Source organism: Heterocephalus glaber, unplaced genomic scaffold (assembly GCF_053883595.1).
Source record: "Heterocephalus glaber isolate CG9 unplaced genomic scaffold, H.glaber_assembly_v1.0 deba00001755, whole genome shotgun sequence".
NCBI classification, from domain to species: Eukaryota; Metazoa; Chordata; class Mammalia; order Rodentia; family Bathyergidae; genus Heterocephalus; species Heterocephalus glaber.
In genome coordinates, this window is record NW_028258453.1 from 6155979 (window position 1) to 6183134 (window position 27156).

Consider the following 27156-nt stretch of genomic DNA (forward strand, 5'->3'; position numbering starts at 1 on the left):
ACAGCAGCATTAATATAAAGATATATTCCATAAAAGAGTTTGGCAGTCAAAGAGAAGGATCACACTTCCTAAAAACACAAGCATTCTTCCTCTAGTCTACAGAGAATTGTAAAAAAAAAAAAAAACCAAAACAAAAACCAAAAATTTTATCATCATCATCATCAACCCACCAGTGTCACCAGTATCACCACATGAGCATGTACACTTCAGCAAGTGACTGGAGGCAGCACTCGACCCCTGGCCCAGAAGGGCAAGGCTGGGAAAGCAATGGAGGAACCTGGCCAAGGAGGAGAGCACTGGGCCATCACCAGGGCACTCGGTACAGAGGCAGACTTCGCGTCCAACAGTGAGCCCCAGGTGGCCCACACAGGCAGGGCGGACACCAAGACCACAGATATGCCAGCAGGGAGTCACCATGACATTTAGGAACGAAATGCCTTGAGCTTCTCAGCAACTGTGGCCTGGCCCTAAGGCAGCATCGCTCTCCCAGAAGCACACATCAGGTGTCAGTGTGTGGCTGTGACAGGAGTCCCAGTGAAGGTTTCTGTTGGCCTCCTGGGGCTGGGGCTCCCTGGGGCACTACGGGGAGGGAGGGTAAGGATTCAAGTTCTGGGTAACAGTTTCAGTAGCACCAAAACCAGGAGACAGTGAGGCCAATCAGGGAGTCGGGGGGTGGGGGTGGGTCATGGAGGAAGGTGACAGGAATGGACAGGAGAGGCTGTCATGGTGGTTCTGAGACACTCCAGGGACACCATGTAAGGCTGCTGAGAGGAGAATGCCCGAGGAAAGGAAGAGGAAACGAAGGCCTGCTGTGAGGACACTTTTACCACTATAAATAAACTATGTACACATAAAGACAGGAGAGCCGGCTCTCAGCAAAGATCCGGGCCCCACCCCACCCTCCCTGGACCCCCTGAGGCTCACTTAATGCTGTAGAGACCGGAGGCCCATCTCGCCCACCCTGGCAGAGGGCTGTTGGCTGGGGCACCAGTCACGCACTGGCTCAGGCTCGCTTCGTGTTGATGTGGCTGAGGTACTGGGGTTACCACCCAGACACCCCCATCCCCGAACAGAGAAGGCCCTGTGTTGCTTGACCTGATGGAGAGAACCAACCTTGTCCTCACTTGCTGTCCCCGGTCCCCCGCTTGCCCTTGGAAGATGTGGCTGCCCATGGGGCCAGGCAGGCTACAGTGAAAGGCAAGGGCCTGCAGATACCCTCAGGCTCGAGGAGGGCTGAGTGAAGCCTTCTTTACAGCCACGGGGGTCCTGTCTGTCCCTCAGAGTCACCACCACATGGGAAGACACATTTTCCATCAGGTGGGCCCCAGGGATGCGGTCTCGAGTCCAGGCATGTAAGAGGGGGCCCTGGTCTTCAGCACCAGCAAGCAGAAACAGAGAGGTCATATTGCGCTGATGCTGAAGACGGCGCTGACTCTGGATGGCTGTCAGCTTCAGCTCCTCTCCTTCGAGGTGCAGGTTGGTGGTGGTGAAGGCTCGGGTTCCACAACGTGGCTCGGCTCCTCAGAAATGGTGACCCGCCTTTACTGCCTCAATGTCTGAGATCAGGGTCCTCGCCAGGAAGATGCCAAAAATCTGCAACCAAAGGCAGCGGTCAGTGGCCATTAGCAGGGCCCAAAGGCAGAGAGTAGGGGACAGGCTGAGGACAGCCCACTACACACAGGACCCCTGCCCACCCTGTGGGGACATAGGACAGAGAGAGCAATTCTGAGGCAAGTGAGAAGTACAACAGACCCACCAAGAGGAGATGAGCCCAGGGTCACTTCTGTGTCCGCAGGGCCTAGAAGAGGCAAGAGCAGGTACCACAGAGCAAAAGGGACACTAAGCCCCACCTCTTAACATGAGTGATCATGTCACAAGCCACGGAGCGGGACATACCCATGCCCTTTGTTAAACTAAAAGTAACAGGGCTGATTCAGCTGGTTCTGTTTTCCAGTAATAAATCTCAAATGTTTCCTATAAACCTAGATTCATCATAAACCAAAGCAGTGCCTGCTGTTGGCTGTCGAATGCATGAAGACATGTCCCGACCTTGATCAAGAGGGAGGAGTGAGGCTTTTTCACCTGAACTGACTAGCATGAACTTGGCTTTGACGTTGGCTTAGTTTTTTTTTTTCTTTTGTAATTCTTGCTGTAGTTTGTAACTGACAAGCCAGTCTTTCTGAAGTTTGATTTCCCTGCCTGTTTTCAAAGTGAGTTGTTCCTTTCCTCCTCTAGTCTTTCTATCTCTTGGCCTTCCTCTGCCCCACATAACATGGACCATGGAGCGAAGGAGGAAGCATGTGGGGCAGCTGGTGGCCAGGGCCACTGCAGTTACCCTCAGGGCCCGGCCAGAGTTGAACACTATCTCAACACCTGTTTTCCACATAAACACCGCATCCAGGGCTGGGCATTGCCAAAGGCTGCCACATTTCCTCAGCAGCCCTGAGCAGCCCTGCAGACACTGCCTCTTCTCTGATGTCACTGAATTCTTGACTCTCTCGGGAGGACACTGGTAGCCCATTTATCCAGACCCTGCTGCCACTCTGCCACCAACATCCTTCCACACATGAAATCTGGTTCAAATGAACACAAGGGCAGCCTTGCAGAAGAAAGATAGTCACAAAGGGCAGTACCCAGGGGGTCTCACATGAACAGGAAAGACGCCTGTGAGATGTGTGCCAATGACAGGAAGGAAGAAGTCCTGAGTGACCACATGGATCCCAGCTGGCCCACAGGCTCACCCTTTGTTCTGCAGCTCTTGGTATCTCCTTAAAGCCTGCTGCTTCTACTCACCAGCAGGGAAGGACCTCAAAGCAGGTGGCAGCCCAACCAATGTGCACTCCAACCCCAAGCTCCAGCCAGGTGAGACACCTCTTGCAGCCCACTGGACCTTCCTGGAGGGTTATGTTGCCCTCCCAGCCCAGTCTGAGCCCAGCCTCTCAAAATGCAACGTTTATGCGAGCCACCATGCTAAATGTGTGCACACACACACAGAGCCTGGACATCCGGTTTCTGATGGGCTCCTGAGCTGGATAAGTATCCTGTTAAGTGCCCAACTCCTCAAATGAAAAGCAGCATGCCCACCACAGCTCCGTGGGATCCTGGAACGCACCTGCAAGAGTGAGATGGCAAGGAAGACACCGGCCACGATGTAGATGTTCCTCGGCAGCCAGCCCTCCAGGGCCGGGATGCAGCCCTTTGTGAAGATGAACTCATCCCACTTGCTCTTTAGCTACAAGAAATACATAGTGGCCTGAGACTGTGGCACACACGATGTCCCCACCCAGGTCCCCTAGAGCCCAGCTCCAAGACAGAGCAGGGAAAACCTCACAAAAGACTCCAGGGGCAGGTACTGAGAACAGTGAGGACTCTCCGACTCCCCAGTCACCGGTCGGACCAAAGGCTCCCTGGCTCTGATCTATAATCCCTATCTTTTTTGGGCCTCCAGAGATTCAAAGACACTCCCAAAGCCCTTCAGGAAGGGGCCTGGAGGTGTGGACGAAGATGTGCCTTTGAAGGGAGAAACTGGGAGGGGAGGTTCTGAGTGTGCACAGTCAAAGGAACTACAGAAGGAAGGGCTAGTGGCTCTTTGGGGAGTGTCTCCCACAGATAAGTCTGGCTCTAGGACCATCAGGCAACCAGGTTCCTCCAAAGCCAACCTCTGGTGACAACCAGTAGGTACACAGAGCTTGTGTCCCAGGCCAAACCCCTACTCATCCCACAGCCTTGGGTCCAGCTCCCTCCCTACGAACCTCCTCTGTGGCAAGTGATGGACACTCATTCATTCTGGCAGCTTTATGGGCTGTGTTATGCTCCTGTGCTAATCCCCAGGTCCTCAGAATGTGAAGTATTTGGAGAGGGGATCTGGACAGAAAGGTTGTTAGAGTGGGTCCTGATACAGTAGGACTGGTGCCCTTCCAAGAAGGATCAGACATGGGCACAAAGATAAACCATGTGAAGACACAACAAGAAGATGGCACTCATCCAAGAGCCCAGGAGAGAGGCCTGGAACAGACCCCTTTCTCACAGCCCCGGAAGGAACCAACCCTGCTGATACAGTGATCTTAGACCCTCAGCCTCCAGAACTGTGAGGAAATAGATTTCTGCTGTCTAAGCCGTGCAGTCTTTGGTACCTTGTCATGGCCGCCCTAGCTAACTACCATAAGGGGCAATGAAACTCGTAACCAAGGAAGCTTAGCTGATAGAGGTCCACAGATCTGTCCGGGCTGCTATAACAAAATACCACATGCCAGGTGATTTAGAAGACTGTAACATGTGTCTCACTGCTCTGGAGGCTGGGAAGTCCAACAGCAAGGCACTGGTAGATTCGGGGTCTGTGAGGGCCTGTGTTCTAGTTCACAGACAATCCCTTCCACTGTGTCCACACATGGTGGAAGGGATGGGCCAGCTCCAAGACCCCTAACTTCATACATCAGGGTTCTGCCCTTATCATCTAATCACCTCTCAAAAGCCCATCTTCCAAAAGCCATCACACTGGCAATTAGGGTTCAATCTATGAACTGGGGTGGGGGACAGGGCACAAACACTCAACCATAGCTGCCAATCCCTGAGAAATGGCCAATGGCGTCACTGAAGGACTCTTGAGTTTCCCAAGCTGCCCACACACATCCCAGTGTCCATAGCCAAGAGGAGGTCCTCTAGATTCCCCAAGCCCTCCCTTTCAGGACAGCATCACTCATATCAACAAAGGCCACCAGAGCAAGGACTGGAGTGGGGATAGCAGGCTATGTCTATGTCTTTGGGGTGGTGGTCCTGCTTCTCTCCACATGCAAACATCCCTCTGTGCCCTGAAGGAGGCCCAAGAATTCTGAGGCCCCACCTCAGGCTGTCTCCCTCCTGCCATGAGCCCCAAACTCCATCACCACTGCCTCCCTGTGGAAGCTGGGTCAAGCCATACACTCCCACAGTGTCACCATGAACCTCCATTAAGGAGCCTCTTAAAAAGCAATCTTTGGGGGCCAGGGATTTAGCTCAGTGTTTCCGGCACCTGCCTTCCAAGTGCAAGGTTCCGAGTTTGATCCCGGTCCAAAACAAGGAAAAAAGCAATCTTTGTTCCCCAGAACTTTTGCTTTACCACTCTAATGCACCAATGGCTAAGTCTGGGGACTGGAGTCCTAGGGCTTTAACTCTCCACCCATCCCTCTCCCTGGGCTCCTGCTACCAGCTCAGAGACCAAGTATGTAGTACCATGTTCTCGCCTGGCTTGCTCCCACCTTGAATGAAACCTTTTGAGCTCATCTCCCCTCATTTCACACCCTCATCTACATTTTTGCTAAAACAGGAAGTTAGACCATAGAGAATAAAAACCTAAAAGCTGTTACCCTACAGAACCCTCAAGGTTCTGTGTATGGGGTTCTCACCTGAATCCTGACATCATATCCACACTGTGTGTTCACAACTTTTTGCTGTAAAAAAGCAGAAAGGTAAGTCACTTTTATCCTCTTGAGAAGCTGGAGGTTGGAGGCCCTAGAAAAGTCACACCCCAGCACCAGCAAATCTGTACAAATCCTATCAAAGTGCACACCAGCAAGCCTATGCTGTGTACACCCTCCAACCATGTGGGTAGTAAATCCTTCCCCAGTCTCCAGCACTCTTCCTCCACAGTAGGAGAGCAGACAGTGGAGGTGTGTGAAGGAACAGGCACAGTTCTATTTCTGGAAAACTGCATGGACAATGAAGTGTGAACTTCACACAACTCTCACAAAATATTATCCTTCTTCTCACTTATTTTCAACCACACCACAGCTTGGGTGCTGGATGCCTCCTCAAGGTCCATGTGTTAAACACTTGGTCCCAGATGGCACTTAAGGATACAGAGCCTAGTTGGAGGCCCTTAAGTCACTGTGCCCTTGAAGGGGGAGCAGGACCCTAGCCCTTTCCTTTTGCTTCTTGGAGCTAAGATGAGCCGTTTACTCTGCCATGTGCTCTCCACTATACCATCTGTCACCCCTACCAGAGCCCTAGAAGCAATGAGTCTGCCCGATTATGGCCCAGAACCCTTAAAACTGTGAGCCAAAATAATCTTCTTAAAAGTACTATCTCAGGCACTTCCTTATAGTAATGGAAAGCTAACACAAACCATTTAAAAACAGCTAAAAGCACTTTGCCTTGCAGATCATAGAAAACAGTGGGCCAGACCTTGCCCATGCAATGGAGGCGGTGTCTTGCCTGATCTGAGCACCACGCATCACCAACTATGCACATAGCTGCCAAGGGGCCAGTTCTGCTCAGGCTCAGTTCAGGCAAAATCCAGCCCTCCACATCTCCCAGCTAAAGTCCAGTTTCTGGAACCCCAAGGACCTGGGCCTTGGACAGGGAATGAAAACAAGTGAAGGAGAACACAAAATAATGTTCCACCATGGAGACAGTGCCCAGAAAGCACTGTACCCCACAGCCCCTGGGGGCTGCTAAGGCCTGGGCGCTTTCTCCACAGCGAGGGCATAAAGAGGACAGGCCAGGGCTCACTGCCTTCACAGCATCCTGTTCAGGCAAAGGAGTGAGGATACTGCTTTCCTCCTCACCTAGCCAGCACCCCATGTGGTAGGGACAATGCAAGAGCACTCCTGTAACTTTATAGGATCCCAGGGTAGCTGACTCACCGCGGGATCTGGCACGCAGCAGGAGAAGGGCACCCCACACTTCTCACGGCTGTAGCTGGCACCACTGCAGTTGAAGTAGACATTGAGGTCCCAGTCTTCAGGGCCATACGCCCCGCAGCAATGGTTCTGTAATCACAAACGGCCAGAACCGTCAGGGGCCTCCAGGTAGGGTCAGGGTGCCCACCACAGGGTGTGTCTGGTGTGGCAGGGAAGTAAGCCCCTATCCGACAGGGAAATCAAGGCCCACCCACAACTATCGTGTGCACAGAAATGCCGGGTGCTGCAACACAGGTAGCCCTTTAAGGCAGCCCTGACATCTCCATCCAACACCCAGGTTGGCTCCACTAGCACATGGCTCCAGCCCCCTCTCAGCCAGACACTTACCCTTCCTCCCTGTGTCTTCCACCTCACTGCTCCTCCTGCCCTAAGGCTCCTCATATGTGGATGTGTCCTCTCTCATCAGAGGGAACCCTGAGAGGGCAGCAGGCCTTGTCCTCAAGAAACTTTACTCTGGCCCCAGTTATTTTTTTGCCTCTTTGCAAAAGAGCTGCTGAGTGTCTCGCCTACAGCAAGAGCTCTGACTGAGGTAAACAGTGATACATCCACCTCTGCCCCCTCCCAGGGTCTCTGTCCCTGCTTCCCACTATCTGGTACAGATGCAAAGAAAACCCTCTACCCCGAAAGCATCACCATGAAGAATAATGGCACCCACCTGAGGGGCACCCAACCCAGGAGGCATCTGACCCAGGAGCCATCGTTTCTGTACCTGCCCTCAAGGCTGACATGGTGGCAGAAGTCATAACAAAATACAACACAGGTATCCGTCTTCGGTGTCCTTTTTGTCACTATTTTTAAAATAAAATCCCACCTTCCTATGCCAGCTGTTGTAATGATTACCTACTATGCCACCCCCACCAAGAAAGATCCCGAACTTACTAACTCCCCCAGGGAAGCCTTGTTTCTGAGAGGAAAGGAAGGTGTGGTAGAAGCCTACACTCCCTGTAAGGAAACACCTTAACCCAAGGCCATGTGAACTCAGAAAGCAAGGGGACCAGGACACAGGACAGAAAAACAATGGTGAGGGACACGCAAACATAGTGGGGGTCTGTTGACTTGCACAGGCAAGCATGGGTGAGTAGTAACTATATGAGTGGATTCTTTGGTCACATAAATGAGTTTTGCTGGATCCCATGATATGTGAACTAACGACAAGCAAGTTTGGGTTATAGTAAGAGTAGGGCATGGTTATTTTTAGAGCCTTCTAGTTTACTTTCTTCTTGGAAATAAAATGCTATGTATCAAAGTTCTAAAGGAAGCTGGGCTTCTGGCAGAGCTCAGCTCCAACAGGAGCCTTGCATGGGATGACTGATGGTGCTCAGAATGGCTGTGGTTCAGGTCCTGGGTGCAGCCGCCAACACAGGAGGGGAGGGGAAATGCATTGAGGAGAGCTGACTGCTTAGCCCCCAGAGGTCTTCCATAGAGGTCACATTCCCCTCCAGCAGAGGAAGCTTCCTCCTCAAAGCTCTGCCCTTCTCTAGCAGGAAGGGAAAGGTCCTGGGGGAGGAGGGCAGGAATAACCTCAGAAGGTGAGTCATGAACTTTGGTGGGAGGAGATCTGGCCCACCATTCCTATAGGGTGCAGGATCCCAGCGAAGACTAGCTGCCAACATAGCTATTAGGCAAGGCTACGGATATCTGGGCCCCAAAGGGAAAGGTGGGGTGAGCTGGGCTCCTGGGATTGGGTAACCACAGGTACAGATGGACTTGGCTACCCTGTCCAAACAGGGGAAGATACCGCCAGGCCACCAGCAACCAGCGAAGCAGAACTGACCAGAGATAGGGTGGTGCAATGCAAGAAGAAAACCCACAAGATCAGGTCCCCCAGCCTCGGCTACAGGCTGCAGACCACTACAGAGCCTGCTGGGTGGCACTTACGGCTTTCTGCAGAGAGTCAATGAGGTTCTGCAAGTCAATGTCATCCCGATAGGACCTGATGTTGCTCTCGAAGAACTCCCGGAATCGATCCCTCACCCAGTCCTGGAACAGGAAGGCCAGGACAGCACCAGCCAGTTCCAGGAAGAAGATGAGCACGATGGCACCGCAGAACTGCAGGAGACATGGATGGGGGCGTTACCACACCACCAGCCGGGCCTAGCCCCGTGGACCATGCTCTGACCTAGAACCACTGCCTGCTGCAACCAGCAAGAGCTACACACCCCAGGGATCCCCCATTATTAGCTGGGAGACTCTAGGCAACTGTGGGCCCTCTGTAAATGGAGATGCCCATCACAGCCATGTCACTGGCTGCACAGGAACTGGGGGAGTATATAAGCAGGCCTAGCCCTACCTGCCAACCACCTCCAAGGAAGCCACACCTTGCGAGTGAATGGCCAGCCCACCACCAGGCTGGCAGCTCCTTGTGGACAAAGCCTGTGCCCAGGCACTAAATGGCCACCTGCCATGTACACACAACCCCCTAACCTCCTAGAAATCCCACCTGTCACCCCCACTTTAGGGACAAGGGAACTGAGGTACACTCTGGTGCACAGCTTTGCCACAAACGGCAAATTTGGTGGAGACTTTCAAAGTAAGAGAAGAAACAGAAGCAAGCACTCATACATTCACACATACACACAGGCCTCCAAAATGTCATCTGTTTACAAGGAAGCCAGATGCTAAACATAGCATTTTTAAGAGGTAAAAAACTAGAAAAAAAAAAATGTGCTTTGCTTTTTAAATTAAGCCCAGAAAAGAAAAACCTTGATTTAATAACTCAACAAATAATATATTGTGAAAAATGATAATGTGTTTTCCTCACCGGGTGCTATTAATTTTAACTGAATGCATTTAAAAATGCAGTTGTATCTAAATATAAAACTAAACTCCAAGTAGCTTGCAGTTCTGCCAGGAAATTAGGATTTTGCATTGCATGTCCAGATTCATACACCCAAGAGGAGGGAAATGATTTCTCAATGTTACTGGCAACATCTTTTGATATTAGCCAGGAAAGGCAAAGGTGAGCAGCAAATAAACCCTTTAGAACTTGTGGGAACAGATAAAAGGCCAGGGAGGGAGGAGTGAGCTTCTGCCAGCTCCTCCCACAAGGGCTGAAAACCAGCTGGATCTAGTTTCCCTGGGTGAGGAGCCAGCTCATCTGGACTTTTTCCTAACTCCACCACTCCATGAGGCAGCAGGGTACCAAAGGCTGCTTCCTGCTGCCCCAGCCTAGACCGGAGAACATACAGGCCCACCCAGCACAGACCATACCCCTGGTCCCCGCCCCCACCCTGGCTGAGGATCACTCACAAACTTGAGCAGGCAGATGTTCTCCCGCAAGGCCCCCACGCAGCCAGCGAAGCCCAATGTGAACATCACCACGCCCACCATCAGGACCAGCACCACCGGGTCAATGCCATGCAGCCGGGTCACTTTGGTGAGGTCAGACAGCACACCCTGAGGAGGCAGAGAAAGCAGTCAGTCAAAGGCACTTGTGGGGCCAGGGATTTAGCTCAGTGGTGCTGCCGCGTGCCTGGCAAGCACACGGTCCCGAGTTCGAGCCCCAGTACCAAAAAAAAAAAAAAAAAAAAAGGAAGAGCCACCAAACAGATAATGGAAATCGTGCCACAGGGACAGTGTCCTTGGGGGCAAGGAGGGAGTTCAGGATTCACTTGGCCCCAGAAAGGCACTTGGTCAGTGGGGCCATGTCAGGGACTGAGGACAGGGATCAGCCTTCCAAGGCACAGTCCTATCATTAGAAGCCAGACTAGAGGGTGGCCCTGCCCACCTCCTGGAGGCTGCTCTGCTGACAGCTCCTTGCCGTTCTCAGGCATGGAAGCTCCTGGTCTCCTGTGGATACCTCTGTAGCCTAGGGGGAAGGGAGGCCCTGCCCGCCCTCTTGTGGAGCACACACTCACAGAGAAGGCTGCAGCGCTGCTCCTCTGCAAACCTTCCACCGGCCACAGGTGTTAGACTGAAGAACTGAACCTGTGTTTATGTTGTTTAACTTTAATTAATTTAAACATAAATATACACAATAATAGGTGACTAGTGGTAACTACAAAGGACAGAATTCTTGAGACTCAAAATTTTGAGTAAGGAGGAAAGAGCCACCAGGCCCAGGCCAGGGTTCCGCCTGGTCATACTGCTGCAGTTCTGGAGGTGGCCACACGGTGGTGCTGAGTTGAGAGCTGTTCCAGCTTCCAGGTCAGTGGAGCAAAGGGATCCTGCGCTTCTGCTCTTGCCATTTAGGGGTTCACAGGACACCTAGAAAGTGCAGACCCTATCCAGTTCCTCTAAGCATGGCAGTAAAGTGTCCAGACCTAAGCACTCCTGCTACCTGCTCCTCGTAGGAGCAAAGGCAGGCTCCACTGAAGGAACAAGAGGCCCTGGCACTGGGGCTCTGGAGGCTTTACTTCCCTTTCCACTTTGCTGCTTTCTCTCTCTCCACAGCCCCACTTGGATTTCGGCCCTCACCACCAACCCACCACAGGTCAGGGACAGCACCCCTTTTACCCTACCCACACCAGCACAGATGCTGGGGCTCCAAAGGCTTTGGTCCCTCCAGACTGTTAGCTTGGTCTCCTCACTAGCTGGGTGAGGGGTTCACAGGTGCATAAAGACCCACAGGGGCCCCAAGGGCACAGAGAGAGTCCAGCTGTGCGTCCAGACAAGGACAGGAGCTTCAGGAGTAAAGAGGACTGTGCTCTGGGACCAGCTCACTTACAGCCTGGGGCAGAAGGGGTTAGGGAGGCAGCACCACCCCTACCTCCCCTGCTCCCAGCTACACAAAAGCCCTGGGCCACAGGAGGATTCTGGGAACAGAGAGAAGTCTGCACATGCATAGAGCTCAAACGCCAGAACCTGGACTGCCCCAGCACTGGTCACGAGCTGTTTGCCTTGCAGGTAGAGGAGTGGAGCCAGCCTCGGGCTGCTTCCCTGAACCTCCACACCGCACAGGAAACACTTGTCAAGAAACAGAAATGGAGGGGACAGTTCAAGTTGAATGAATCTGGTTGGGGCTGCCTGTTACTCAGGTCCCCCCGTATAGGATCCACCTACCTTTTCGCTCCATGCCCACAGCCCAACTCCAAGGAAGACAACTCCAGCCAACTGGGCACAGGGGGGCAGAGAGAGAAAGACAGTTAGGTCAGAAACCAGCAACATGAACATCTTTTTGTTGTTGTTGGGTTGAGTTTTACTGGTTGGTTGGTTGTTTTGTGGTCCTAGAGATTGAACCCAGGGCCTTTGTACTGAGCTACATTCCCAGCCCTTTTTATTTTTAATTTGAGACACAGATTCTAAGTTGCTAAGATGTCCTGGCTGGGTTCAAACTTGCAATCTACCTGCCTCAGCCTCTCAAGAGTGCTAGGAGTCCAGCCGTGTCCAACAAACATGGTTCCAAGAGCAGTCCATTGCTAGTCAGGGATGGTCCAGGTTCCTGTCTGAGGTAGCACTTAGGCCCTGGAAGATAACAGCCCTCTACCCCAAGACAGGTATGTGGAAGCTCTGCAGATAACCAGGAAGAGCCTTCCTAAATTTCTGACAAATTCCTTCAAATTCAGAGGGCCCTGCGACCCAGAGAGCAGAGGTAAAAATCTCGGAGTAGACTCAGTCCGGGGAACCACAGAGTGGAGACATCAGGCTGTGCCTCGTTTCTTCTGCACTTTGCATCCGGCCCCTCAACTCATTTCAACGAATTTTCCATATGTAAGATATGGACTTCATGAGGGCTGCCCTGGAGCCTCAGAGGCCTCCAAAGCAGGTGATGTTCTGCAAGGTGAGCAGGTGGGGCAGCAGAGACAGCACCCTCTCTGCTCTACCTCAGGCCTCTAAGCTTGGACTCCGGTTCCAACAACAGACAAGCAGCCACCCCGGCCATCTGCTGGGCAGGACTGAGCCTTTTCCCTGTGGCACCTACATCCAGCAGAGGACACATATGTGCCCAGGAAATACTGAGTTATTAGCTACTGAATTAACCCAGGCCTGAACTAAGCACTGAGTTTACTCCGGAGGAAGCACCTCAAGCCTGACCTCAAACCTGTGGGCCAAGAGAAAGGGGCCTAAATGCAGCACTCAAGTTTGCAAGCCAGGGAGGGCTTCTTGTAAAACCTAGACATGTCAGGCTCTCTGCAAGCAAAGCTGCCTCCTAGGTGAACTACTTGATACCATGCTGACATTTCGCTGCTACTCATCAGTACCTCATAATAAATAACTGGGCTAAGGTTTCTCCATGACTTTCAACTTTCAAAGTCAATTGTTCTCAAGCTTTGGCTGTTTCTGCCCATTTTATTCAATAGCCTGGAAGGAAATCCCACTACAGTGAAAGCTCTGGGAGGGCTCCACCTCTTTCAGATCACAAACAGCTTTCAGAAAACACCCTTACTTTGTACACAGTTTCAGAGGGTTCCCAGCTTCCTGTGGCTGGTTCCCACAGTAGTCTGTGGATCCCTCAAAGGAAGAAGCCTTGCCAGGACCTGATCCTTGCACGTCACGAAGCAGAACGCCAGGACCTGGAGAGGACCAGGACCAAAACGGCGGTCTCCATCCTCACCTCAGTTCATCTACTCCTTTGCTCCTCACTTACTGGTTCCACAAACATCCACTCAGCACTTCCTGAGTGCCAGCACAGGACCAAGCAGGCACACCTCTGGGCTGCTGGCACTTAGGCTCCAGAGGGCCCACTGTCCTCCTTCTGCCTACCAAACCACACCCATTTCCTAGTCGGTAAGATCTCCATTGTTCTTGATGGGCCACTTCCCCTCTTCACCCTACGGGTTTCACAATGGCATGATAAGCAGCCCACAGGCAAATGGTCACTCCTCACAGTCCCCAATAACTGACTGACTTCTAGCCAACAGTGAAGGTCATCTTAGCTTACCTCAGCTGAGGTGAAGTCAAGGTTGGTCTTCCCTCTTCCTCTGACCAGTTTGCTGACACACCCATCCTCAGACACCAGCTTCCCTCTGCCCCAGGCTGTCTTCCTCCCTACATGCCGTGGCTCCTCTTTCCAACCCCAGTAAGTATTGTTGAACCTCGTGCTCATTCCTAGGCCCTTTGCCCTGCCTGAGCCCTCTAGGTGACCTCACCATTCACATGCCTCTAAACACCATCAATCCAGAGCCTGTGGATCCAGATCTCCAGCCCTGGCCATTCCCCAGGGTCACACACCCTAAGGTCTCTGTGGCTTGTCTAAGGAGACTCCAATCTTACCACGCCCCAGGGAAGTCTGGGTCTTCCAAACCCCACCCTGCTCCTTCCCAACTCCTCCTCTCCTCACTAAATGGTACCACTGCCTGGTGGTGCTCATTCAGTAAGGGGACAACCCAGACCTGCTGCTTGATGCCTCCTTCCCTCTTGTCCCACATTCAACCCACTAGGACCCTCTTGTGGCTCTATCTTCAAAATGTATCATGCATTTGACCAATTTTCTTTCTGACTTTGTTCCCATCTGTCCATGATCCCCCTGTTCAGGTCAGGATATGGAGGGGCCTCCTCCCAGGCCTCCATGCAAACACAGTGATCTTTTCAAAATATAGCTGCCCCTCACTGTCTGAGAGCAGAGTCCATTGCTAGTCAGGGACACTCCTGGCTCCTGTCTAGGGTAGCAACTCGGCCCCAGGAAGTAAGAGCCCTCTAGCCGCAAGACATAAATATAGAGGCTCTGCAGATAATCAGGAAAAGCTTTCCTCTGTGGATACCAAAAAACTGAGATACTGCAATCCCATACATATAATAGCATAGTATTTGCGTATTAGAACCTAATCCAATCCTCCCATACTTTAAAGCATCCCTAGATCATCATGCCCAATACAATGTAAATTCTGTGTAAATACCTGTTATACTGTATTGTTTAGGGACTATGGGGAAAAAGTCTACGCATTGAGTACAGACACAGATTTTTAAAAATTATCTTCTATGGTTGGCTGAATCCACAGAAGAAGATTCCGGAGATGGTGAAGGATGACTATGTGATAAGGTAATTTCCTCCTCAGAACCTTCCTGTGACTGTCCTTCACAGCTAGAACAAAATATGAACTCTGCTACAGCCCACAGGGCTATGCAGCAGTCCTCCACCCACAGCTCAGACACCACCTCCTGCTGGTCTGCCCAGCCAGCCCCAGGACCCAGACAGCTTGCTGACCCTCCCACACACGGCTCTGCCCCCACACTGTTGGTGCTTGGCCTCCTCCTCACTTCCCTCAAGGGTCCTCAAATGTCACTTCCTCAGAGATGCCTTCCTTTACCATCCCAGGGGAAAGTGCTCCCTGACAGTCACTGTCACTCAGACCTGCTCATTTCTCTTCACAGCACTGACCCGACCACATGGGCTGCTGGCTTCTGTCCAATACTGTGGGCAAGGACCTGGCACATACACAGACAGCACCAGGGCTGCAAGACCAGGCACTCCTGGGCCATGGTCCTTCCAACTCTCCTCCCAGGCACACATCCACACCTCACTCACTCCCCAGGGCTAAGTAAGAGCCAGCTGGCTGGGTCCATGGTCACGCCCTGAACAGCAGCCCTGAACAGCAGTGTCACCCTAGGATCAGAGTTGAAGAGGGCCTGCAGACTGTGCAGCGTTCACAAGCCTGCCTACTCACTTTCCACCCTGTGGCCAGGTAAGAGGAGGCGCCCTTGAAACTCTTACCCAGCCACCACCCAGAGCTCTCCTCCCCTCCCCACTGCACCACACAGCTCACTCCGTTACCCCACCTTCTACATCTGTCTTCCCCTCATGGAGCTACTTTCGATGTTTTAGTTCTTCCCCCAGGTTATCAAACAGTTAAGAGGAAATCTGCTCTGTCAAAGCATACAAACAAAAGTCCTCAAGAAAGTGCACAGAAAGGTGTGCTCCCATCCAGTCTGCCCACCAACCCAGCCCAGACAAATCCTTACTTCTTCCCAAGACTCAGAAAACCCCTGCAGCACGGGTGGTCTCTCACAATGACTGGGCTCTAAGAATTAAGGCTCAGGGGTTTTTTCCCATTGTGCCTTAAAAAGAGAGCTAAGGTCAACTCACAGCAGAAAGATAGTAACTGGGTCAGGGTGAGGAGGTCACATGTCTGATCATGGGTTTAATGAACACTGGCCCAAGCAGAAACTTTGGGGACCAGAGATCACACAGTGCCCCATGAGTGAGCCAGGTACCCTGCCAGCTCCGTACAATGAAGCCTTCCCTAGAGCTCTGGAGCAGATGTCTGTGGGGGCAGGCTGAGCCACTTTCCCTGCCTGCCAACCATCCAGGAGTGCCACCTCTGCTGGGTGCCCTCTAGCCCCAGAGTAGCCTTCTCTGGCTCTTTTCTATGACTTCAATGAGTTCCCTCCTGAAGAGGACCCTCAACTCCAGCCAAGCCAGGGGGAAGCCAGCCTTCTGCCCGCTTGCGCCACTGGGCACAAAGACTCCTGGGGGTCACACTCTCCTGAGTGCCACACACTGTGCTAAACAACTTAACATGGGCCAGGGATTTAGCTCAGTGGCACCATGCTTGCCTCGCAAGCGCAAGATCCTGAGTTCAATCCCCATACCACAAAAAGAAAAATAATCACAACTTAAACACAACACACCTCATCAGTCCTTCTTACCCTCGTTTTTCATGTTGTAGAGCAACTTGGTTATTTGTGTCCAAGGCCACAAGGCTAGCTAGTGACATACTTGAGAACCTAATCCTAGTGTTTCTGACCCTGACCACTTATTATCTCACCACCCACAGGGCAGCCACCACTGCCTCCCAGGCCAGAGAGGGCAGCCACTCCCTCTCAGGAGGGCATCCATCCACACAGGAGCCCAACAGGGTAAAAATGCCAACAAGGGGTTCCAGCTTTGCATCTCTGAAGCCAACAACCCATACCACTAACTGGGAGGCCCACTGTTTCCTGAGCACAGCACTGGACAAGGAAGCAGGGCCTCTGTGAGGTCACTGTAAGATTCAATGTTGGCCTTTCCCCCTTATGCAATGCCTCTAGGAAACAAGAGGTCCTCATGGGCTCTCTGGGCTCGTTCAGCCCTGCTTTGTCCTGGAAGCCACAAGGAATCTCCTCACCACATATGCAAGCCTGTGGCACTTTACCCAAGAAGGATCAAGTCCCATTAGAAGTGCCAGCACCTGGCCAGACCCTGCAGGACTTCAGGAGAGAGGGGCAGGCTCCTGACCAGGATCTCTGGCCTTTGTGCCTTGCAAGACTCCACGTAAGCGTGGGAGAGAGCACACAGGCAGCTCCTAGAGGAGACAGAGGCCTCCCAGAAAGCACAAGCAGATAATTTCAGGCACTGCCCTCCAGCCTCTGGTTCTTAAACAACTCCCTGATGAGTCAGACTGACATTCACAGAGCACCATGGGTGTCTCAGAGATAAGCAGAAGGAAACTCAGGAGTGAGCCAGTGAAGCCTAGGGCAGCCCTGAGTGGTGCCGAGAACTCAGTCCTGTTAATGGGCCGGGGACCTAGCTCCACTCCACTAGGTCTCAGCAACAGGACCTCGTGCAAGTTGGGGACCTTCTTTGGGCCTATGTGCTCCCCTGCACAAGATGGATGCCCTTCCTTAGTCACAGGAAGATTGGAAGTGTTGGAGGAAGACTCTTAGGTGACATGCTTACCCCAGGAAACAGCTGGCCCAAGGAAGATGCAGGCTGAGAGAAGGGTAGAGGCCATCGGGTGACACCACACATACTGCTGTACTGCAAACTCACTGTGTCCTGACCCCACCTAACTCCCAGCACAGGCTGTCTAATGACAAGGCCTCCTTCCCAGAGGACTTGCTTCACTGGACTTTGGAGGCTACAGTGATGCAGAGTACAGGGAAACGGGGCCTTCCAGAGGCTTCTCCAACGAGGCAGCAAAGGGCAACAGAAAGAAAACCAGGCAGAAGAGTGGAGAAGGCTAGAACTGAGCCTCAGCTGGGTGCTACTCACCTTGGAACACTGAGCAGCAGTTCTCTTGGAGCTCAGTCTGCCAACCTGCAAAGTGAGCAAAGGGCCTCTGTGCTCAGCTCTGCCACCCTAACCTGCCTGGTGAAAGCCCATGGTCATGGCAGGCTCCAGAACAGGAGATTCCTAGGCCAAACTCAGAGAACACCAGAGATGCTTCTGGTCATTTGAAACACCAATAAAGTCAACTGAACTTGAACCCAGACAGGACACCAGAGGGCACAGACCCCAGACCCAACCTGGCCTGAGGCAGACTCACAGGGTGTCTGTCTGGGTTAGAAACCTCGCCTCAAGGTCCCAAAGAGTGAACTGAGTTTCCTCTCACTGGACAGGAAACCGGTCCCAGGGCAGGAGGTACCCATCACAGAGCTATCACAGCCAGCTTTTCCTGCAGCGGAAGGGTGGTTCCTAGAACAAAGCACACGGCCTTCTCAGCACAGTGGTGAACCCATTGTGGGGGACTCACAACACTAGATTAGGCAGAGGGCTCCTGGGCAGCTTTCACAGCTGTCTCTGTGTTGCAAGATAACAGAAGCCTACCAAGCCCCACACAGGAATCTGGCTGTCAAGAAAGGAAGGCAAAGAAGAGTCATCATCCAAGGGAAGGCAGAGGCAGCACCCCAGTCTACCACTGAGGACCAATAGTGAACAGAAGCCAGAGACACTGGACTAGCTCAAAGAGGAAACACCCTCAGCTCTGTGTGCTGGGAGAGCTCTATTGCAACCTCGTGCTCTGCAGTGATAGCAGGAAAGCAGCCACAGAAAATGTGCAAATGAATGGGTGTGGTGGGCTCCAATAAAAGCATGTTCACAAACAGGCGGAAGGCTAGGTCTGGCCTGCAAGGCTGGGTCTGCCAAGCCAGCACTAAACTATCACACTAACACCATCTGGGCTTACAGACAAAAGGCAGGATATCCTTTAGCTCCAATGTTTGGACGTGGGACACCCGTACACTACTTATTTAACAGATTTTAATCACTTCAAATTGTAAGTAACCCAAAGGATCTATTTCCATAATGAAATCTCACACAGCAATAAGAATGAATGAGCTACAACTACATATTAACAACATGAACGAATCGCATCCATTAAACTTAACAAAAACATCAGGCACAAAAGACTTCGCGTATGGGGCCAGGGATGTAGCTCAGTGGTGCCATGCCTGCCTGGCAAGTGCAACATCCTAAGTCCCATCCCTGGTACCAGAAAACAAAAAACAAAAAACTAAAAAACATACCTAGCATCCTATCAAAAGGTACTGGATGTGAAGAAAAAATGTGACCCACAAGGAAAAAATAAACCGGTAAGGAGGGGGCACAGGTGACTTGAAAAATGGAATTAGCAAACAAATATTTAAAACAAATATTGTAAAAGTGTTTAGGATTTAAATGAAAATATAAACATGATAAGATAAATAAATGATAAAAAGACCCATATCAAACTAGCACTAGAAACAGAAAAGCAACACTAGAAATAAAGAATTTACAGTCTATTATATTAAAGAAGAAAAGATAGTGAACTTGGAAGCAAAGTGAAGAAACCATACAAACTGAAGAAAAGAAAACAAAAACTGAACAGAGCCTCGGTGATCTGCAGAATGAAAGTCCCAGAAATAAAGAGGGGCGTACATTTGAAAAAGTAATGATGGAAATACAGCATTCCAAGATTTGATTCCCAAACAGAATCAACACAAAGAAACCCCACAATCCAGTAACAAAAAAGAAATTACTGAAGTTAGCCTGAAGAGCTGGAGACAAATCACATGCACAGTTCTGCACATGCAAAAAACACTTTAACCAAAGTGAAAACATATCAAACAGTGTGAGATGCGCTAGCTTCGAATACTTGTATTAGGGAAAATGAAAAACCTGAAACTCAGCAATCTAATCTTAAACTGTCAGAAACTAAGAAAAAAGCAAAATAATCCCCAAGTATAAAGAAGAGAATGAAATAACAATAATAAATGAAATAAACTGGATACATGGTGATAATGATCATTTAAAAATGTGAATATACTTAATGCTAATGAACTGCACACTTAAAATGGTTGAGATGGCCTTATATGGTGGCACATGCTTGTAATCCTAGCACTCTGGGAGGTTGAGCCAGAAGGATTCCAAGTTTGAGTCTGGCCCTAACTCAGTGAATTAAATGAGACCCTGTGTCAAAATAAAAAATGAAAAAGGGCTGAAGATGCAGCTCAGTGTGAAGGCCCTGGGTTCAATCCTCAGTATGGGAAGAAAAAAAAACAGCTGCAATGATAAATGTTGTTATACATGTTTTACCAACCATAATCTTTAAAAATAAAAAACAATTTTAATAATCTTTGGAATTAGAAAAGTAAAATAATAGGAAAACATTGCCTAACTAAAAGAAGTCTGACAGTCAGACACAAGAGTCAAGTTAAGTATAGCCATGAGATGTAGGGGCAGGCAGCCTGCAGAGGGCACAAGGGAAGCTTCCGGCAACACGCAAATGTTTTCATCATGGTACAGCTGTCATCAGGCTGTACTCTTAAAATGAGTAAATGTTATTCTTATTGAAATTAAACCTCAACAGAGGTGACTTTCAGAAAGGATTTCTGGGGCCAGGGATTTAGCTCAGTGGTTCCGCTGCCTTCCTCGCAAGTGCAAGGTCCTGAGTTCGATCTCCGGTATTAAAAAAACCAAACCAAACCAAAACAAAAAGAATTTCTGAGAGATAAAAGAAATGCAAGTAAAAGCCAGACACTGGCACACAGAAGACAGATCACTCTAGTAGTTTGTGCCATGCTTCCTGGTGCCGGCAAGGGATGTAGCATTAACACCCACACTTACAGCCAGTCATTTCAATTTCAAAGTACCCTGTAAGCCCTCGATAATCACATGCACCAGGTAATAACCTCAGAGCACCCTGACGTCCCTTCATTGGTCAGCTCTTGGGTGTCCCCGCCTTGCCCATGGCTGAATGGGGAGCACAGGGACCAGCAGCCCAGGCCGAGCCTTTAGTTCTTCTGGAGTCTCTGACCAACAGTCTGCACCTTCTGCCTTGGCAAGACTCGAGGTGAAAATGCACATCTAGCGTGGCAAAAGATAAGGCAGCCTATTTTCTGTGAATTGGAAGATGGCCATTCTGGAGAAGTAATTTTGACTACACAAGTATGCCAGGCAGGTCAAATCAATGTACACCTTCTGACCCATTTCATCTCACTCCTGGGACTTTGTCTCCGCAAATGACTGACTTCCCTCCCCTCCCAAAAGGAAGAATCTAATCTGTACGACCCACAGCTAATCAGTACATCCTTATCTGGAAGAGTGAAAAACTCAAAACAATCTAATGTCCAATATGGGATTTTTTTTTTCAAGTATTAGGGATTGAGTCTTTGCACTGAACTACCTTCTAGTCCTTTTTAAAAACATTTTTAAAATTTTGACACAGCATCTCATTAAACTGCCTAAGGCTGGGCTGAAATTTGCAATCCTCTTGCCTCAGACTCCAAGAGGGCTAGAATTACAGGCCTGCACCACCATACCTGGCTCCAATACAGGAATTTAAAAAACAAAACAAAACCCAATTGGGAAGACTATGTCGCCACTGGCACTGCTCTACACCAGGAGATACGGATGTGGAAATGCAAACCTCAGGAACATGAGGACACTGAGCACCGGACACAAATCTGCATACCTACAGGTGGAGACTGACATGTTGGAGAACATACAGTCATCCTGGGATGTAAGGTCTGGCCTTCTTGAATTCCCATGTAATTGTAAACTTAAAAAAAAATACTTGAAAAGGAAAAGGCACTTGAAAAAAAGGTAATGCATCTTTTCAGCAATGAAAGCAAAAGCGCAGTGGTACTTCCATACTCATCCTTAGATAAACAATGAGTATGGGGCCAAAATTTTCACTTCAAAATGGGTCATGTAATAAATTCGACAAGTTGCAAAGCAGTCCAATACCAATGTATATCTATATATAATATTTGTCTACATTAAAACGCTAGACTTTTCCCTTTCCCCTACTTTAATTACCAAGAGGCAGAAGCACAGAAGCCATTTGCATTCAGACCTGGGGATCAGGCTTTCAGGTCTGACATCACAAGGACCAAGCTCAGCTCACAAAGAGCAGTTCTCAGTTAGAGGAGCCCAGGAATAAGAGACCACCTGAGGGAGGGTGCCACACCCTTTACAAAGAGGAGCACAGGCAAGGTCACATGCAGACTGCAAGACTCCTCCCACAAAGATGGAGGGAAAGGGCGCTCATCTCTAGCCCTAGCCTTGCCCCCCCCACTCTCAGGTAGGGTGGCCAGGTTTTGCTGGGATAGACCCTGGGGTACACCTGTTGTTCTGGCAGAACTCTCAAAAATCTGTCACTCTCCAAGGTCTCCTGATTTGGACCACAGATGCTATGTCCACCCTCCTGGTGGGAAACATCCATTAGTTGAAGGAGGGACCTCACGTCATGCTGTCCACAGGGCACAAATGTCCATGGCTCCCTCCTCAGTCAGAAACAGGCTGATTATGAAGGTCAAAAGCTTATAAGTAGAAAAGCCATGGCTCAGACTTAATCTAAGTCACTGGAATGCCAATGGCAGAACATCACTTAAAAGGACATTTTTTATAACTAAAACAAGCACAGGACTCTCCTTGCTGTGTAACTGACACCCGTTGTCTGTATTTTATAAGAATCCAAGTTCCTCCTCACTCTGAGCTACATCCAGGCAAGGGCTTTATTCCAGCGTTTTCAGATTAAACTCCATACATGTGGTGGAAAGCAATCCTGCAGTTTCAGGCATCATCTGAAACATCCCCAGAATTCACTCAACAAAAGCAAGAGCTCACACTCTGTGGAACCAGGCTAGGGTGAAGAACAAGACAGAGGCCACCCGTAGCTCCTCCAGGGTGCCTCTCCCAGCTCCCTCCCTCTGCAAACCAAAGTCAGACTTTGAAAACTTTTAGTGTGCTAAAACATGTATGACTGAAAACTTATTCTAGCTTTTTTTTTTTTTTTTTTAAAAAGGAAGTGTACTGGAGATTGAACCCAGGGCCTTTGCCTCAAGCACATCCCTAGCCCTTTTTATTTGACACTGGTTCTTACTATATCACTAAGTTGCCCAAGCTGAGTTCAAACTTGTGATCCTCCTGCCTCTGCCTCCCAGAGTGCTAGGCTAGGATTATACATATATGCCTCCAAATCAAGCTCCTATTTCTGCCATTTTGAAGTGTACAGTTTGGGGGCATTAAGTGCATCTAGTGTGGTATAACCATCAACACCATCTGTGTACAGAAGTCTTTCATCTTGTAAAACTGAAACTCTGTACTTATTAAATAATGCTCCCTGCTACGGTTTGAATGTGTCCTCGAAATTCATGTGTTAGAAACTCAGTTCCTAATGCCACAGTGTTGACACCTGACATCTGTAAGAGGTGATGAAGGTAAAGTCCTTGTGAATGAATTAATGCCATTATCACCACAGTCTGGCCCCATCTTGTTCTCTCTCACTCAAATGATGTTTTTCTCTCTCCCAAATGATGTCTTCCACCACCTTATGACACAGCAAGAAGGCCCTCATCAGATGTGGGCCCCTGCTCTTGGACTTTCCAGCCTCCAGAACCATTAGCCAGATGGACCTTTATTGTATATAAATTACTGAGGCTGCAGTATTCATTATAGCAGCACAAATGAATTAAGACACTCCTGCTCTCTCCTCCCCTATTCCCTGGCAACCAATGTTCCACTTTCTGTCTCTATGGTTTTATAAGAAAAGTGGAACCACACAATACATGTCTTATAAGTGGAAAAAAGTATTTGCCTTTTTACATGGTTCATTTCACTTAGCATAATTTTCTCCACCTTCATCCACTGCTACAGCACGTGTCCTAACTGCCTGCCTTTAAGGGCACATAAGACTCTGGCACATACACACCATGCTTTATCTGTCCATTCAATCAACAATGGTTACCTTTGGGCTGCTGTGAGTAACACTGCTATGAACATGGTGTGCATGATTGGGGATTTAGCTCAGTGGTGCCGCCGCCTGCCTTGCAAGCACAAGGTCCAGAGTTCAATCCCCAGTACCAAAAACAAACAAACAAAAAAACCAAAAAAACCCCATGGTGTACACATATGCTTTCCGCCCTTTTGGGTCTGTACCCAGGAGGAGGACTGCTGGTCTTGTGGCACTTCTGTGTGACTCCCTGAGGACCCACCAGGCTGTTCCTAGTATTGCTGCATCATTTGATGGATCCCTGCCAACAGTGCACAGGGCACCAATGTCCCCACAGCCTTGCCAGCATTTATTTTCTGTTTGGGATTTTTGTTTTTCTTTTTAAACAGGCATCCTAATGGACCAGAAGTGGTATCTCACTGTGGTTTTGATTTGTATTCCCCTGAGCTGAAGTGAGATTTTGCACTAGAAATAGGTCTAGCACAAACAAAAAGTGATTTTAAAAAAGTAAAAAGTGCTAGTATTCTCAAAATGGTGGGGGCTGGAAGCAATTTTCCCTAACATCCCCATGACCATGAGGTCCACAACAGAGATACCAGCAGAATCCATGTTTCTTACCCAAGGCAGGTATTCCAGGTCCATGGGAAATCACAGCCCCAAGTCAGAAATTGCCACAGGTAATATCTACAAAGAAAGTTATTGTAAAAACAACACTAAATGGTGGCAAACTGCTAAAAATTAAAAGCTATGTGTGTGTTGCACCTAGAACTGGTCACAGAAACAACAGGTTGCCTTCTGTATATTCAGAGTTGCCTGCTGAGCAATCCTCCAATGCTCACCTTTCATTTGTCAAACCAAATCTAACACTGTGCAAAATCATCTCTCTAGGCTTTGCTCCGAAATAATACAAAGGCACCCAAATGAAATAACATCAGCCAGGAGTGAGTGGGTAGGTTTTTTGTTGTTGTTGCTGTTGCTGTTTGGGTACCTGGGATCGAACTCAGGACCTTGCACTTTCGAGGCAGGCATGGTGCTGCTGAGCTAACTCCCCAGCCCCATGGGTAGTTTTTGAAGCCAGATAATGGGAACGAGAGGCTCATTATATTTTTCTATTTTCCCCATTTAAAAAACCTTCTCTGAAGAGGTAAGGACTGTTAGCATACCAGCAACCTTATGAGGCAGACAACAGGCAGCAGAGAGCAATGTTCACAATAGAAACCCCAGGCTTTTAAAGACATTCAGCCCAGGTGACAGTCCCCAGCAGCCTGGCTCCCTCCTTTTCTGAGAGCTCCTAGACAGCTGTGCCCACCCTCAGCTCTCAGGCTTCACTCCTCCCTGCCAGCTCCTGGGCAGATGAGGTGAAAAAAATCCCTCCAAGGAACCATCATGGAGAGGCTGGGCAGCTTCTGCCTGAGCAGGAAGCTGGCCTCACACTTCTATTTCCCAACCAAGCACTCTCATTTGCCAACTGTTCCTATGCCCTCCTGTTCTGCCCCAGTGCACACTAACTGAAAAGTGATTAACTCTTAACCACACACACTGTTAGGTCTGTGAAACCCTGGTAACACAATAACGCCCCTCTATAACCAAGTAGATTTTTTACAACTCTGAATTCACAAACTCTGCAACCTAAATTTGGGGTGCAAATGTACTGCCAAGCAAGGGGAACAAGAAACAGGTCTGAAGACCCTCTGAAGAAACAGAGCTGACCAGGGCCCTTAGCCACAGCAGCAGTAGAGTTTGCTCCAGCTGCAGAAATCAGGGTGAGAGTCAGAGGCCAAGGCATAAATGTTCACAAGCATAGCTAGAAGGGGAAGAGCCAGGTGTTCAAGTATGCAAAGAGTCAGGCTGCCCACATAGCCCAGGCAGCTGTCCATCACACCTGGCCTGGGGGCAGAAGTAGACCATGTGGAAGCAGAGGGCTTCCCTCTACACATGGTTAGGATGAGGCACAGTCCTCCCAAAGGAGGGACCCGCAGGAGCTGCATGGCTGTAGTTCAGATGCTGAATATCCCCAAGGGCCCGCATGTTAAAGGGTTGTACTACTGGGAGATGGCAGCACTTTTAGGAGGCAGGTGGAGAAGAAATCTTCAGGTCTTTGGAAATGAGCCCTCGAAGGAGATTGCGAGCACCTGGCCCCTTCCCACCCCTTTAGCTTCCTGGCCATGAGATAATTTGTTCTGCTCAAATCAAATCTCCCCACCAGAGGCCCAGAGCAGGTAGTCCACCTGATCATGAGTAAAGCATTAACCAAAGTAAGCTTTTTCCCTTTGTAAGTGAACTACCTCAGGTCTTGTCGGAATAACAGAAGGCTAACACAACCCACAATAGCCGTTCACTATTGTAGGGTCAGTGAAGATTCTGCTGGTCAAAGGACAAATCACTAAATCCCACCTTGTCTTTCAGGACAAAAAAAACCAATCACACTGAGATAAACTGCCAGGAAACGATGCTATAAAATCAAAGTTGAAAAGCCAAAAGGTCTTTGTAAACTAGCTTTGTTCTCCAGTACCACCAGTCCAAACAGGAACCACCAATCCACAGTAGAAGTACAATGTATCACGGCCACTCTGTCCCTGCCTCTATCTGCCCCCACAGACACCTCTAAACCATGCTTCCTGTGTGATTTAAAAGCCTCTGGCACAGGGTTATTGTCTGCCTCTTGCTGGACCAATCCCTCAGGCAAGACACACAATTATCCCTTGGAACCCCTGACCACTACCAGCCAAGGCCCAGTTTTCCTTCTTCTCTTTCAGGACAGACTTTAAAAGAACTGTCAGAAGGCACCATTTCACTCCAGCACGTTCCCTTGGCTCCTCGGCCAATTGCAGCTGGATATCATCTCCCAACCCTCACCTAGAGCACAGAGCGGCTCCAGTAAGGGTCACCACAGCCTCCACCTTGTGCAGCCATCACTAGGCTGCTATCTTTATCCTGCATCACCACACTGGATATGGCTGGCTGCTCCTTTCTGATGGTCTTCCTCACCTGGGGACACTCATTACCAGTCAGCTACGAGCCGGCTTTCCTCCTACACCTAGCCCCCAGGGCCCAGTATTCAGTCATCCCTCCTCTCAGTCAACATGTTCTTGGTGATGCTCTCAAAGACCAAAGAAAGTGCCATCCCTGTGAAGGTGGCTAAGAGACAACTCAAACTTACCACTCCACACTCAAATTCCCACTAGAGAACAGGATACGACCACCCTCCACCCTCTCTGCAGTCACTCCATTAACTCATACCTTCCAAGAGTTATTTACAGAAGTAGAAAATAATTCCAACTATCTACTGAATCCTTACTGCCCCTATGGGACCTCTGTCCTTGCCTGTGTACCCTCTTGCCCTTACTCAGTTCCAGCCACATGACACTTTTTGTCCTTTGCACATGCCAAGCTCATTCCTGCCTCAAGGCTTCTGAGCTTGGCCTGGAGCTTTCCTCCCCAGAACTGACTTACCTACCTCTTCAATTCATCCCAAGTCCAGCCCCAAGTCACCTCCTCAGGATGTTCTTTCCTGATCACTCTAGACTCCCCGGCCTCCTATCTGCTCACTGATGCCCAGCAAGCCCCACCACCCTTGGTGAACTGTCAGCACAAGGGCAGAACTTTTCTCCCTGTCCAGTGTCACCTCCCAGAACCCTAGAGAAGGGCCTGGTCCATGGTCAAGTGCCCATGAGGCACCACGTTGCCAT

General features: G+C 49.8%; 1 protein-coding gene across 6 annotated transcripts in view; it reads right to left on the reverse strand.

The window, feature by feature from the left end:
* Positions 1–9: 9 nt before the first annotated feature.
* Tspan14 (tetraspanin 14) overlaps positions 10–27156 on the reverse strand; it is a 52169-nt gene continuing 25022 nt past the window's right edge. For 5 of the 6 annotated variants that reach the window (XM_013066666.3, XM_004867745.4, XM_087201135.1 and 2 more), the window contains 7 exons: positions 11679–11729; positions 9927–10073; positions 8556–8726; positions 6621–6746; positions 5382–5426; positions 3113–3232; positions 10–1593 (listed from right to left, as the gene is read on the reverse strand). In XM_013066666.3, the coding sequence (XP_012922120.1) occupies positions 1522–1593; positions 3113–3232; positions 5382–5426; positions 6621–6746; positions 8556–8726; positions 9927–10073; positions 11679–11729 (732 nt within the window). In that variant the 3' untranslated portion in view covers positions 10–1521. Of the gene's footprint in view, positions 1594–3112; positions 3233–5381; positions 5427–6620; positions 6747–8555; positions 8727–9926; positions 10074–11678; positions 11730–24085; positions 24152–27156 lie in introns of all 6 variants that reach the window. The other variant, XM_013066669.3, reaches the window with a different exon arrangement.